Source organism: Leptodactylus fuscus, unplaced genomic scaffold (assembly GCF_031893055.1).
Source record: "Leptodactylus fuscus isolate aLepFus1 unplaced genomic scaffold, aLepFus1.hap2 HAP2_SCAFFOLD_1295, whole genome shotgun sequence".
Taxonomy (NCBI): domain Eukaryota; kingdom Metazoa; phylum Chordata; class Amphibia; order Anura; family Leptodactylidae; genus Leptodactylus; species Leptodactylus fuscus.
In genome coordinates this window covers 5,013-19,070 of record NW_027440138.1, presented here as the reverse complement: position 1 = coordinate 19,070, position 14,058 = coordinate 5,013, and the positions used below count along the sequence as shown (strand labels likewise).

General features: G+C 47.0%; 1 protein-coding gene across 1 annotated transcript; it reads right to left on the bottom strand.

The window, feature by feature from the left end:
- Positions 1 to 16: 16 nt before the first annotated feature.
- On the bottom strand, positions 17 to 13,549 carry LOC142187015 (max-interacting protein 1-like). The gene is made up of 6 exons (XM_075261423.1): positions 13,456 to 13,549; positions 12,388 to 12,505; positions 6,605 to 6,634; positions 2,745 to 2,859; positions 2,384 to 2,555; positions 17 to 2,215 (listed from the first exon to the last, which is right to left on the bottom strand). The coding sequence occupies exons 1-6, from the start codon at positions 13,526 to 13,528 to the stop codon at positions 2,052 to 2,054; spliced, it is 672 nt and encodes a 223-aa protein (XP_075117524.1). The 5' UTR covers positions 13,529 to 13,549; the 3' UTR covers positions 17 to 2,051.
- Between the last annotated feature and the right edge of the window lie 509 nt (positions 13,550 to 14,058).

Genomic DNA, 14,058 nt, shown 5'->3' with positions numbered 1-14,058 from the left:
TCTAAGATCTTCCTCCTCGATCACCGGACTATAGGGCCATAATAGAATGCAATGCCGGTATTGCAGCTAGGGGGCACTATACAGATACTGTATGGAAGACAAGGACAGAACTGAGGCCTCCGAAGTAAGAAATGGTAATACAACTGTCATGGCTGCCATCTTGTAGTATATACCCCTTTAAAGGGTGTGTATACTTCTGCAACCAACATGTTTATTGCTCCAATGTATCCTAAAAATAAACAAGACGGAAACAATGTAACTTTGCACCTATAGGACCGTATAGGAGCGGAATACACAAAATCTTAGACGTTTGCTTACAAAATTGAGTTACATTTTAGCTGCATGGGCACAATCCAAAAACATTGTGCACACTCGGCCAATCTAAGCGTGTAGGTTATGGCGGGGTCTTGGAGCCAGACCACCAGCTGTGCAGGCTCCAATACTCGGCTTGCATTCCCCTGGGCCGGGCCGGTTAACCCTTCCTAAGCTGCAAATCTCATTCCCTGCTCCCCGTAAAGCAGCAGAATCCTAAGAATGTCAAAGGGAAATAAAAGGACCTAAAAACACTGCTGCAGGCCCAGGCCTGGATAGAAGGGTGCGAGACCAGACCCTCACAGTGAGACGTCAAAAAAACAAAACGGATCGCAACGTCGCGCAACTTACAAAGTTGAACATTTACTTGTCTAGAAGACAGGGTGACGTCCTAATGCAATAGCGGCCGCACACCGAGCGAGCGACCTTACGCTGCAAGCTACACTTAGATTTGTCCATAAAGGTCATGGATTAGTGCATATATCACCCCTCCGATGGGTAACCCAATACATTAAAGGGGTCCTCCGGAGTCAACATGGCCGCACTGTGGTTAGTTAGGAGACATTGTGTAACAAAAGAGACCGTGCAATGGTCAGATCCTGATTTTATGCTGTAAAGGGGGTCACTACCATAAAGTGTTGTACCCCCTATGATATGCCAGTGAGGCTGCTGCATTGATGTGACGGCATGAAACGTCGCTTAGAAGAAGTGAGAAGAAATAGAAGAGTCTCCACCTAATGTCAAAAAATCGTAATAATGCAGATGGCGTTGGGGGACGGCAGCACTGGCGACCTCGTACCCTCGCAATCTCACGCTGCCTTATTAATCAGATTCTTTGTAACACGGAGGTGGAACATCCCCTTTAAATGGATAGTGATAGAACAAGGCTCAGGCGGTGCCAGTATAAAATACCAGGTGCCACTGGTTCGATGCCGTACTGGGGTTTGTGGTTCCGCCAGTCTCTCGAACAAACAAAATAAAGGTTCTGCAAATGAAGCGATAAAACATCAATAAATGTAACAAATGGTGAAGCCTCCAGAGGTCGCCCGGTCGCCCCGCACACCGCAGGTTACACATGGCAGGGGGCAGCTTAAGTTGACCAACTACCAAGTCCTTGGCGACCAAATTGATCAAAGAGGTTAGATGAACTTTTTGTAAACTCGCCCTCAGGCTGATGAAAGAGAAGGAACTTTTTGCTGGTAGATTGAAAGAGTATCAAAGACCATGTTGGGTAGGAACTGGATTTTCCAGAATGAAGGGGCGCTCCATGACCCAGACCAGAGGACACTCCTTTGACTGCAAGGACTAGGTCTTTTTTGTTTTACACCATTCCATGGTAGATTTGTATAAAAGTCTTCTAAGATGCCGAATTAAGGCAAAAGAACACAAGACAATGAATGTCATCTTTATAGCTTCCGATCTGTATGGAAAACGTAACGCCGTAGCCAGATCTTCAAGTTGTGCTAAACAGTTTAGATCACTGTAATGACCTCCAACACGGCAGGAGTTGTGGGATCGTCGGGGAATGCCCTTATGCCATTGGAGAAGAGAAGAAGAAGAAGGAGAAGGAGCTGGTCAAAGGTTTTTTGGTCCAGCGAAATAGAAGAAAATCCCCTGTGACTGCCCAACTCCATTCGTGATTGGAGATCTGGAGGAACAAAACTTTGATTGAATCCAATAGTGCACCATCGGTGAGCGCAGGCAGCAAGTCCCATCCACTGCCGCTAGCCCTGGGGCTTTTAGGAGTGGTAGATCAGCTTGATACTAGCACTGGAATATCCCTCATCGCTGCCCAAGCTTTGCCGGCTGTTGTGGTCCTCCAGGTCACTGATGCTGGTGCTACTAGAACTGTCCACCTCCAAATGGGAGAACTCTGTGCTTTCAATGTCCACCTCGATCTCCTCTGCGGAAGAAAAAGTGAATAGACCTCAGTTATGGCGTCCGCCTAACACTGGATTTAGACTAGAGATGTCACCAAGTCTAGTGCGCGCGCCATCTGCATGGGTTGGTAGATATCCATTGCCACCACCCCATAGTCCCTCATGGATCTACATCATTACTTGTCTCTTACCTCGTTCTGAGTCGGACCGATCAGAAGACATGCTGGAACCAACACTGTCCGCTCGCACCCGCTCGGGCTCCGCACAGCCCTGCAGCTGCTCCAACCTCCTCTTCAGATACCGCTGTTCCCTTTCCAGCATCTCCAGCTGATGTTGACCCTTCCGAGACACATCTTCAAGTTTCTGCAAAAACACAGAGAACATTATGAACATATGGAAACTAATTCACCACCGCATATCCTAGTGATGTTACACCAGGGAGCAGGTGACATCATGTGACTCCTTCCCCGACCCCAGGGGTGTAGAATTTTGGTAGGTGTCACGTCTATCCATGCACTTCATCTTGGCTATATAAATCCCCGCTGTCCATACCTTGATGTGCAGTTTGGCTTTGTTCAGTAGTCCCAGCGTGGTGTGCCGGGTGCTGTCAGCCTCTAGGGGTATAAGATCCTTCAGCCGTTCTAGACAGAGGCGTAAGTGAGCCCTCCTGTAAGCAGCAGAGGAGACGCAACGGTTACAGGGGTGCTCTGGAGTACTTGCTACATTTTCTGCACATCATTTAGAATTTTGGGAATCAGGTTATCACAATGAGACCCTGCAGAAGCTAAAACCAGCAAGGATACAATGTTACACTGTTGATACAATGTTGCAGCTTGATACATAATATCGGAAGAGACACAAATCCTAAAGGCGTGCAGAGCTTTACTGGTGAGGAAAAATCCACTTCAATAACTCCAACAAAAAGAAGAAGTTTTACACGAAGATTTTGATGAGATTATTCAACGGCCCGTTAACTTGTACGGAGATGGCGTTGCGATCTCTGCACCGAATATTGCAATGTTAGACGGTGACTGTCATGATGTGACAACTGCCCGGCTGGGTCTTATATCCACGCTCACATCAAAGCTGACAATCTGGTGGCTAAGGACACTCTACACAACCAGTCTTGGTATCATTTTGAGGACGCCCTTCGCTACAGTCAGTCTATAAGAGTCTGCAGTGATCCCGGGGCGTGCACAGAATCCAGGACGCCCCGTGTCCCCAGTAACAGTCTCGGCCTCTGTTCTCACCACCAGCTTTTACTATTTCATTTTTATTATCTCCAAAATAGTCGGTGGCGTGACGAGGAATTTCACTCCGTCTCTTTATCTATGCAGAACAGCCTTGGCGCGGCGCCCGAACTACGCCTGGCCTGTCTGTATCACACTCTGTGCTGCCAAACGGGTCTCCCACTGCCAAACCGCCAGCTCAAGCTTAAAGGGGCAGAAACCAGTGGGAAATGGGAAATAATCTCGTGACCTACTGGTCTGCCCATTACTGCTCCTACAAAAGTGGTCAACAGAAAACCCAACTTTCCCTGACTCCTGCAGCGCTACGTAGTGATATCTTCCCTGCTGCTCAGTGACAGGCCGAGGCACAGCTTACACATCCCATAATACCAGCGAGGTACCAGGCGCCTCACACCTCACTGACAGGCCGAGGCACAGCTTACACATCCCATAATACCAGCGAGGTACCAGGCGCCTCACACCTCACTGACAGGCCGAGGCACAGCTTACACATCACATACTACCAGTGAGGTACCAGGCGCCTCACACCTCACTGACAGGCCGAGGCACAGCTTACACATCCCATAATACCAGCGAGGTACCAGGCGCCCCATACCTCAGCGACAGGCCGAGGCACAGCTTACACATCACATACTACCAGCGAGGTACCAGGCGCCTCACACCTCACTGACAGGCCGAGGCACAGCTTACACATCCAGCACATCACATACTACCAGCGAGGTACCAGGCGCCTCACACCTCACTGACAGGCCGAGGCACAGCTTACACATCCAGCACATCACATACTACCAGCGAGGTACCAGGCGCCTCACACCTCACTGACAGGCCGAGGCACAGCTTACACATCCAGCACATCACATACTACCAGCGAGGTACCAGGCGCCTCACACCTCACTGACAGGCCGAGGCACAGCTTACACATCCAGCACATCACATACTACCAGCGAGGTACCAGGCGCCTCACACCTCACTGACAGGCCGAGGCACAGCTTACACATCACATACTACCAGCGAGGTACCAGGCGCCTCACACCTCACTGACAGGCCGAGGCACAGCTTACACATCCAGCACATCACATACTACCAGCGAGGTACCAGGCGCCTCACACCTCACTGACAGGCCGAGGCACAGCTTACACATCCAGCACATCACATACTACCAGCGAGGTACCAGGCGCCTCACACCTCACTGACAGGCCGAGGCACAGCTTACACATCCAGCACATCACATACTACCAGCGAGGTACCAGGCGCCTCACACCTCACTGACAGGCCGAGGCACAGCTTACACATCCAGCACATCACATACTACCAGCGAGGTACCAGGCGCCTCACACCTCACTGACAGGCCGAGGCACAGCTTACACATCACATACTACCAGCGAGGTACCAGGCGCCTCACACCTCACTGACAGGCCGAGGCACAGCTTACACATCACATACTACCAGCGAGGTACCAGGCGCCTCACACCTCACTAACAGGCCGAGGCACAGCTTACACATCCCATACTACCAGCGAGGTACCAGGCGCCTCACACCTCACTGACAGGCCGAGGCACAGCTTACACATCACATACTACCAGCGAGGTACCAGGCGCCTCACACCTCACTGACAGGCCGAGGCACAGCTTACACATCACATACTACCAGCGAGGTACCAGGCGCCTCACACCTCACTGACAGGCCGAGGCACAGCTTACACATCACATACTACCAGCGAGGTACCAGGCGCCTCACACCTCACTGACAGGCCGAGGCACAGCTTACACATCCAGCACATCACATACTACCAGCGAGGTACCAGGCGCCTCACACCTCACTGACAGGCCGAGGCACAGCTTACACATCCAGCACATCACATACTACCAGCGAGGTACCAGGCGCCTCACACCTCACTGACAGGCCGAGGCACAGCTTACACATCCAGCACATCACATACTACCAGCGAGGTACCAGGCGCCTCACACCTCACTGACAGGCCGAGGCACAGCTTACACATCCAGCACATCACATACTACCAGCGAGGTACCAGGCGCCTCACACCTCACTGACAGGCCGAGGCACAGCTTACACATCCAGCACATCACATACTACCAGCGAGGTACCAGGCGCCTCACACCTCACTGACAGGCCGAGGCACAGCTTACACATCACATACTACCAGCGAGGTACCAGGCGCCTCACACCTCACTGACAGGCCGAGGCACAGCTTACACATCACATACTACCAGCGAGGTACCAGGCGCCTCACACCTCACTAACAGGCCGAGGCACAGCTTACACATCCCATACTACCAGCGAGGTACCAGGCGCCTCACACCTCACTGACAGGCCGAGGCACAGCTTACACATCACATACTACCAGCGAGGTACCAGGCGCCTCACACCTCACTGACAGGCCGAGGCACAGCTTACACATCACATACTACCAGCGAGGTACCAGGCGCCTCACACCTCACTGACAGGCCGAGGCACAGCTTACACATCACATACTACCAGCGAGGTACCAGGCGCCTCACACCTCACTGACAGGCCGAGGCACAGCTTACACATCCAGCACATCACATACTACCAGCGAGGTACCAGGCGCCTCACACCTCAGTGACACTCGCAGCCTCCCTATGTAATATTTTATTTTTTCCCATTTAGATTTTAGATATTACTTTGTATCCCAGGGCACAATATGGATGTGAGTAGGGGGAGGGGAGGGCAGGGGGTCGCCTCCTCTTATTATAGCCCCCTCCTCCAGGGTGATTATAAGCAGATTGTTATGTTTAAGATATGACCCTAATAAATCAGCAGATACAGGGAATGTCTAATAAATCCTGCACCCCCTGCTAACCCTTGTGTCCCCCCCCCCCCAGCCTCCCACATTCCATTAGTCCTCACTCCCCCTGACATCCGCACAGTCCCTGCATTCCCAGTATACAGGACAGACCCCAGTCCTTATGTCAGGGCTGTAACCAGAGGCGCCCACAATAAGCCAAACCCCTGTAAGTGCCCGGGAAAGCTGAGTGACTACCAACATGGCTGACGTTACAGCTCCCAAATCTACGGGGCATTACAGCTGCATCATGGACTGTCACCCAGCTTTCCCTGACTCCTGAGTGGCAAATACATTACCCAGAATCAGTTTTACATATCCATAAAACACAGACTCACCGATTCTTCTCCAGCTCATTGTGCGTAGATCTGAAAACAAAAAAACAATTACATTAACAATGTGCAGGACGGGGGATGTAGTCTGTGCAGTCCAAGTGTCACACGGGAGAGATTAGATACATTGTCTCAGCAGATCGGGGTAGATACACAGCTCAGTATACAGTATCACACAGGATAGGATTAGATACACAGCTCAGTATACAGTATCACACAGGAGAGGATTAGATACACAGCTCAGTATACAGTATCACACAGGATAGGATTAGATACACGGCTCAGTATACAGTATCACACAGGAGAGGATTAGATACACAGCTCAGTATACAGTATCACACAGGATAGGATTAGATACACAGCTCAGTATACAGTATCACACAGGATAGGATTAGATACACAGCTCAGTATACAGTATCACACAGGATAGGATTAGATACAGCTCAGTATACAGTATCACACAGGATAGGATTAGATACACAGCTCAGTATACAGTATCACACAGGATAGGATTAGATACACAGCTCAGTCACAGGAGAGGATTAGATACACAGCTCAGTATACAGTATCACACAGGATAGGATTAGATACACAGCTCAGTATACAGTATCACACAGGATAGGATTAGATACACAGCTCAGTATACAGTATCACACAGGATAGGATTAGATACACAGCTCAGTATACAGTATCACACAGGATAGGATTAGATACACAGCTCAGTATACAGTATCACACAGGATAGGATTAGATACACAGCTCAGTATACAGTATCACACAGGATAGGATTAGATACACAGCTCAGTATACAGCATCACACGGGATAGGATTAGATACAGCTCAGTATACAGTATTACACGGGATAGGATTAGATACACAGCTCAGTATACAGTATCACACGGGATAGGATTAGATACACAGCTCAGTATACAGTATCACACGGGATAGGATTAGATACAGATCAGTATACAGTATCACACAGGATAGGATTAGATGCACAGCTCAGTATACAGTATCACACAGGATAGGATTAGATACAGCTCAGTATACAGTATCACACAGGATAGGATTAGATACACAGCTCAGTATACAGTATCACACAGGATAGGATTAGATACACAGCTCAGTATACAGTATGACACAGGATAGGATTAGATACACAGCTCAGTATACAGTATCACACAGGATAGGATTAGATACACAGCTCAGTATACAGTATCACACAGGATAGGATTAGATACAGCTCAGTATACAGTATCACACAGGATAGGATTAGATACACAGCTCAGTATACAGTATCACACAGGATAGGATTAGATACAGCTCAGTATACAGTATCACACAGGATAGGATTAGATACACAGCTCAGTATACAGTATCACACAGGATAGGATTAGATACAGCTCAGTATACAGTATCACACAGGATAGGATTAGATACACAGCTCAGTATACAGTATCACACGGAATAGGATTAGATACACAGCTCAGTATACAGTATCACACGGGATAGGATTAGATACACAGCTCAGTATACGGTAACACACAGGATAGGATTAGATACACAGCTCAGTATACAGTATCACACAGGATAGGATTAGATACAGCACACAGTATCACACAGGATAGGATTAGATACACAGCTCAGTATACAGTATCACACAGGATAGGATTAGATACACAGCTCAGTATACAGTATCACACAGGATAGGATTAGATACAGCTCAGTATACAGTATCACACAGGATAGGATTAGATACACAGCTCAGTATACAGTATCACACAGGATAGGATTAGATACAGCTCAGTATACAGTATCACACAGGATAGGATTAGATACACAGCTCAGTATACAGTATCACACAGGATAGGATTAGATACAGCTCAGTATACAGTATCACACGGAATAGGATTAGATACACAGCTCAGTATACAGTATCACACGGGATAGGATTAGATACACAGCTCAGTATACGGTAACACACAGGATAGGATTAGATACACAGCTCAGTATACAGTATCACACAGGATAGGATTAGATACACAGCTCAGTATGCGGTAACACACAGGATAGGATTAGATACACAGCTCAGTATACAGTATCACACAGGATAGGATTAGATACAGCACACAGTATCACACAGGATAGGATTAGATACACAGCTCAGTATACAGTATCACACAGGATAGGATTAGATACACAGCTCAGTATGCGGTAACACACAGGATAGGATTAGATACACAGCTCAGTATACAGTATCACACAGGATAGGATTAGATACAGCACACAGTATCACACAGGATAGGATTAGATACACAGCTCAGTATACAGTATCACACAGGATAGGATTAGATACACAGCTCAGTATACAGTATCACACAGGATAGGATTAGATACACAGCTCAGTATACAGTATCACACAGGATAGGATTAGATACACAGCTCAGTATACAGTATCACACAGGATAGGATTAGATACACAGCTCAGTATACAGTATCACACAGGATAGGATTAGATACACAGCTCAGTATACAGTATCACACAGGATAGGATTAGATACACAGCTCAGTATACAGTATCACACAGGATAGGATTAGATACACAGCTCAGTATACAGTATCACACGGAATAGGATTAGATACACAGCTCAGTATACAGTATCACACGGGATAGGATTAGATACACAGCTCAGTATACGGTAACACACAGGATAGGATTAGATACACAGCTCAGTATACAGTATCACACAGGATAGGATTAGATACACAGCTCAGTATGCGGTAACACACAGGATAGGATTAGATACACAGCTCAGTATACAGTATCACACAGGATAGGATTAGATACAGCACACAGTATCACACAGGATAGGATTAGATACACAGCTCAGTATACAGTATCACACAGGATAGGATTAGATACACAGCTCAGTATACAGTATCACACAGGATAGGATTAGATACACAGCTCAGTATACAGTATCACACAGGATAGGATTAGATACACAGCTCAGTATACAGTATCACACAGGATAGGATTAGATACACAGCTCAGTATACAGTATCACACAGGATAGGATTAGATACACAGCTCAGTATACAGTATCACACAGGATAGGATTAGATACACAGCTCAGTATACAGTATCACACAGGATAGGATTAGTTACACAGCTCAGTATACAGTATCACACAGGATAGGATTAGATACACAGCTCAGCAGTCAGTATCACACAGGATAGGATTAGATACACAGCTCAGTATACAGTATCACACAGGATAGGATTAGATACACAGCTCAGTATACAGTATCACACAGGATAGGATTAGATACACAGCTCAGTATACAGTATCACACAGGATAGGATTAGATACACAGCTCAGTATACAGTATCACACAGGATAGGATTAGTTACACAGCTCAGTATACAGTATCACACAGGATAGGATTAGATACACAGCTCAGCAGTCAGTATCACACAGGATAGGATTAGATACAGCTCAGTATACAGTATCAGAGAGGACAGGCTTAGCTACAGCCGCCTCCTTGGCCACTAAGGGTTAACCCTGGAGTATCTGCGCTCTCCTCCTCAGGACATGGTGTCTGATACAAGGAGTTCACTTGAGGTTACGAGCAAGACACAAAATAACAGGAACTGGGGCAGAGAACATGTAGCTGCTCACTGGCAGACACAGAAAGCTCATGTCCTGGCCTCGTACAGTGACCCAGCCCCAAATATCATCACACGACAGCGTGGACCGTCCGGGGGTCATAAAACTACAGGACAGGGGCTCCCTCCCTGTAAGAGACTGAGGTTTTGTCAGGTCACCAAGCCCAAGATGGCGGAGCCAAAAATGCCTCCAAAGGCTCCACTGCAGGATGGAAAATCCAGATCAGCAGGGGCTGCCGCAGATACAGATTATCCCCCATCTGTAATCACTTTACTCCAGTTTTAACCCTCCTGCAGCAAAATATAGCCTGCCCATTAACCCCTTCCCAACCAAACTCTATACAAATAAAATGGGAAAGGGATAAATCCCGAAGACACCGTCTACAACAATGAGAAAAGTTCTATCGTTCTATCACAGCTGCCATTTTAGCTCTCACAGAGGAATCACCCAACTTTCCCAGACCCCTGAATGGTAAATGTGCCCAGTTTTATACAAATTTTAGAACGGAGTCTAGGAATTTTTGGTTTGAGGTGTAAAGGTCCTTAAAAATAGGAAAATTATTATTTCAATGGGCACTGATAATTCTCCAGAGGACCCGAACTTAGGACCCCCGCCCCAGTAATGTGTCAATGAGACCCCTCCTGAAATGTTCAATCTCCAAAAAAACAAATCTCATTCCAAAGACTCCTAAAAAGACCCCAAATAAGAGCAGGAAATCCTTCATATATCTCCGGGCAGACGTAACCTTCAACCTCGCGCCATAGAGGAGAATCCCAGGAGAGAAACATTATTTCTGGAAACTGCATCAGATACTGAGACAAGTGTAACAGCATTGTCAGCGACCACCGGCGTCACATCCTGCCTGCCAAACCGTACCCCAACGGGGGCGCAAATATAGCGAGGCGAGAATCAGCAAAACAGGAAACTAGAAGGGTACAATACCAAAGTATATATACCCCTGATCATTGGAGTTACTCTACATACAGTTATATCCTGTATTATACTCCAGAGCTGCGCTCACTATTCTGCTGGTGCAGTCACTGTGTACATACATTACATTACTTATCCTGTATTATACTCCAGAGCTGCGCTCACTATTCTGCTGGTGCAGTCACTGTGTACATACATTACATTACTTATCCTGTATTATACTCCAGAGCTGCGCTCACTATTCTGCTGGTACAGTCACCGTGTACATACATTACATTACTTATCCTGTATTATACCCCAGAGCTGCACTCACTATTCTGCTGGTGCAGTCACTGTGTACATACATTACATTACTTATCCTGTATTATACTCCAGAGCTGCGCTCACTATTCTGCTGGTGCAGTCACTGTGTACATACATTACATTACTTATCCTGTATTATACTCCAGAGCTGCGCTCACTATTCTGCTGGTGCAGTCACTGTGTACATACATACATTACTTATCCTGTATTATACTCCAGAGCTGCGCTCACTATTCTGCTGGTACAGTCACTGTGTACATACATTACATTACTTATCCTGTATTATACTCCAGAGCCGCGCTCACTATTCTGCTGGTACAGTCACTGTGTACATACATTACATTACTTATCCTGTATTATACTCCAGAGCTGCGCTCACTATTCTGCTGGTACAGTCACCGTGTACATACATTACATTACTTATCCTGTATTATACTCCAGAGCTGCGCTCACTATTCTGCTGGTATAGTCACCGTGTACATACATTACATTACTTATCCTGTATTATACCCCAGAGCTGCACTCACTATTCTGCTGGTGCAGTCACTGTGTACATACATTACATTACTTATCCTGTATTATACTCCAGAGCTGCGCTCACTATTCTGCTGGTGCAGTCACTGTGTACATACATTACATTACTTATCCTGTATTATACTCCAGAGCTGCGCTCACTATTCTGCTGGTACAGTCACTGTGTACATACATTACATTACTTATCCTGTATTATACTCCAGAGCTGCGCTCACTATTCTGCTGGTGCAGTCACTGTGTACATAGATTACTTACTTGTTCCTGAAGCTTTGAGTTACCCCTCAGGTATAGATTTGGGGTCCCCCCCCCCCCCGCACCAGTATGTTTACCCCCCATCACTCGGGCTCTCACCTGTTTGTGCTGCCTCCTATGCTGCTGCACCTCTTGGATTTTAATCTTCTTGTTTTCAGCCTGTGAAGGTCCGAGCTGTCGCTGGAGGGGAAGCTGGAGGCATAGCCGTGTTCACACTCTGCAGAGAGAGAGAGAGAAAGAGAGTAAGTATCTTCATCAGGACAGGTACTGCAGTAATGCTGGGACTTGTAGTCCTTCTCCCCATGTTGGTCATAGCAATCATTTTTGGGAAAGCTTGACTTCCACAACAGCCATCCTTAAAGTGCCCACCCAGCTTTCCTATACTCCTGAATGATGGACCTAGCTAGTCTTCTAGTATTATGGACACAGCAGGTTACAGGACTGTCTCTGTGCATGCTGTACTACATGTTGGCTGTCACCCAGCTTTCCCAGGTACTGAATGACCAGATTTTCTGCACAAACAGAAGAACTGGCTAAACCATCGGACCCCAATAGTGGAGGGGCCCCTCAGGTCCATCGGTGTCTGTTATTTTGTGGTCCATCTGTCCGTTCTTCTGATCCTCTGACGGAGCAAAAAAAAAATGAGCACCTGATGCTAATGTGAATGTGGTGCTAAGTGACGTATTGGAAGGATTTGCTTGTAGCAGGTGTGAACGTACCCCAAATACAATGATACAATGTTGCAAAGAAATACAAAGTATACAGAAAAGTTCCATGTGTACAGTGAGCACATACGACTGCCTGGGCGTGAATACTTAGTAAACTTCATCTAGATCTCTGTCCCATCCACCCTGTACAAACTGAGTCACCACACGAGTGCCAGGAGTCGTGGAATTCGGGCGTCGTTTTACGCCCGTCACACAGTAAAGTCCAATTATCCCCGCTCCTCATTCACACTGCTATTTATAGCATTCACCTAAAACCGCAAATTATCCCCAGAACTAAGCGTAGCGTGCAAAGACTTGTACTGGCGGATTCCCCACACACACACACACACACACACACAACACAAGGGTGGGGATCACACATTCAAAACAACTCGAGCCCCGATCACGGCGGCGTCCACATCTCCTGCAACGCAATGCAAAACTCAGACAAAAAACAAACCTCGCTCTCTTCTCTCCAGATATTCGGCAGCGTCCAGGAGCCTCTGAATATTTAACATTCGGATGCAGTCCATAGTGCAACTTTGTAGCCTCCGAAAATGGCAATTTTAAATGAAAAATAAAAATCGCAATTTTTTTTTTTTTTTTGCACAAAAATAAAAAAAAGTTTCAAGATTTGTACAATTGGTTACAGATTGAATCCAGGTTGCATGGAAATGAATGGGATGTCAAAGGGCTCAGTAAGTTTTTGCAGCGTCGCCGGGCCTCACCGGGGGCAGACAAGGCTGCTGAGGGTGTCAGTGCAGAATGAAGGGAGCTGATCTGTGCACACAGGAATGTTCTGGAGAGGGGGAGGCCAAAAAAAAAAAGGAAATACAGGGGCAATTTAGTCTGAGCTGCAGCAGAGGGACAAGGACTGTGGCTGCCCAACTGCACTGACAACCAGATAAGAGTTTGTTTACTTCTTGCAGCACAGACAGAGGGCTGGTCCCATGCAAGCCCAGCTGCAAAGATCACTGGGAGTTGTAGTTTTCGGTTCTGCAGTGAGCACATTCTTAACCCTCTCGCTGCCAGATGATTTTCGGTTGGCCTTTTTTTTGTATAG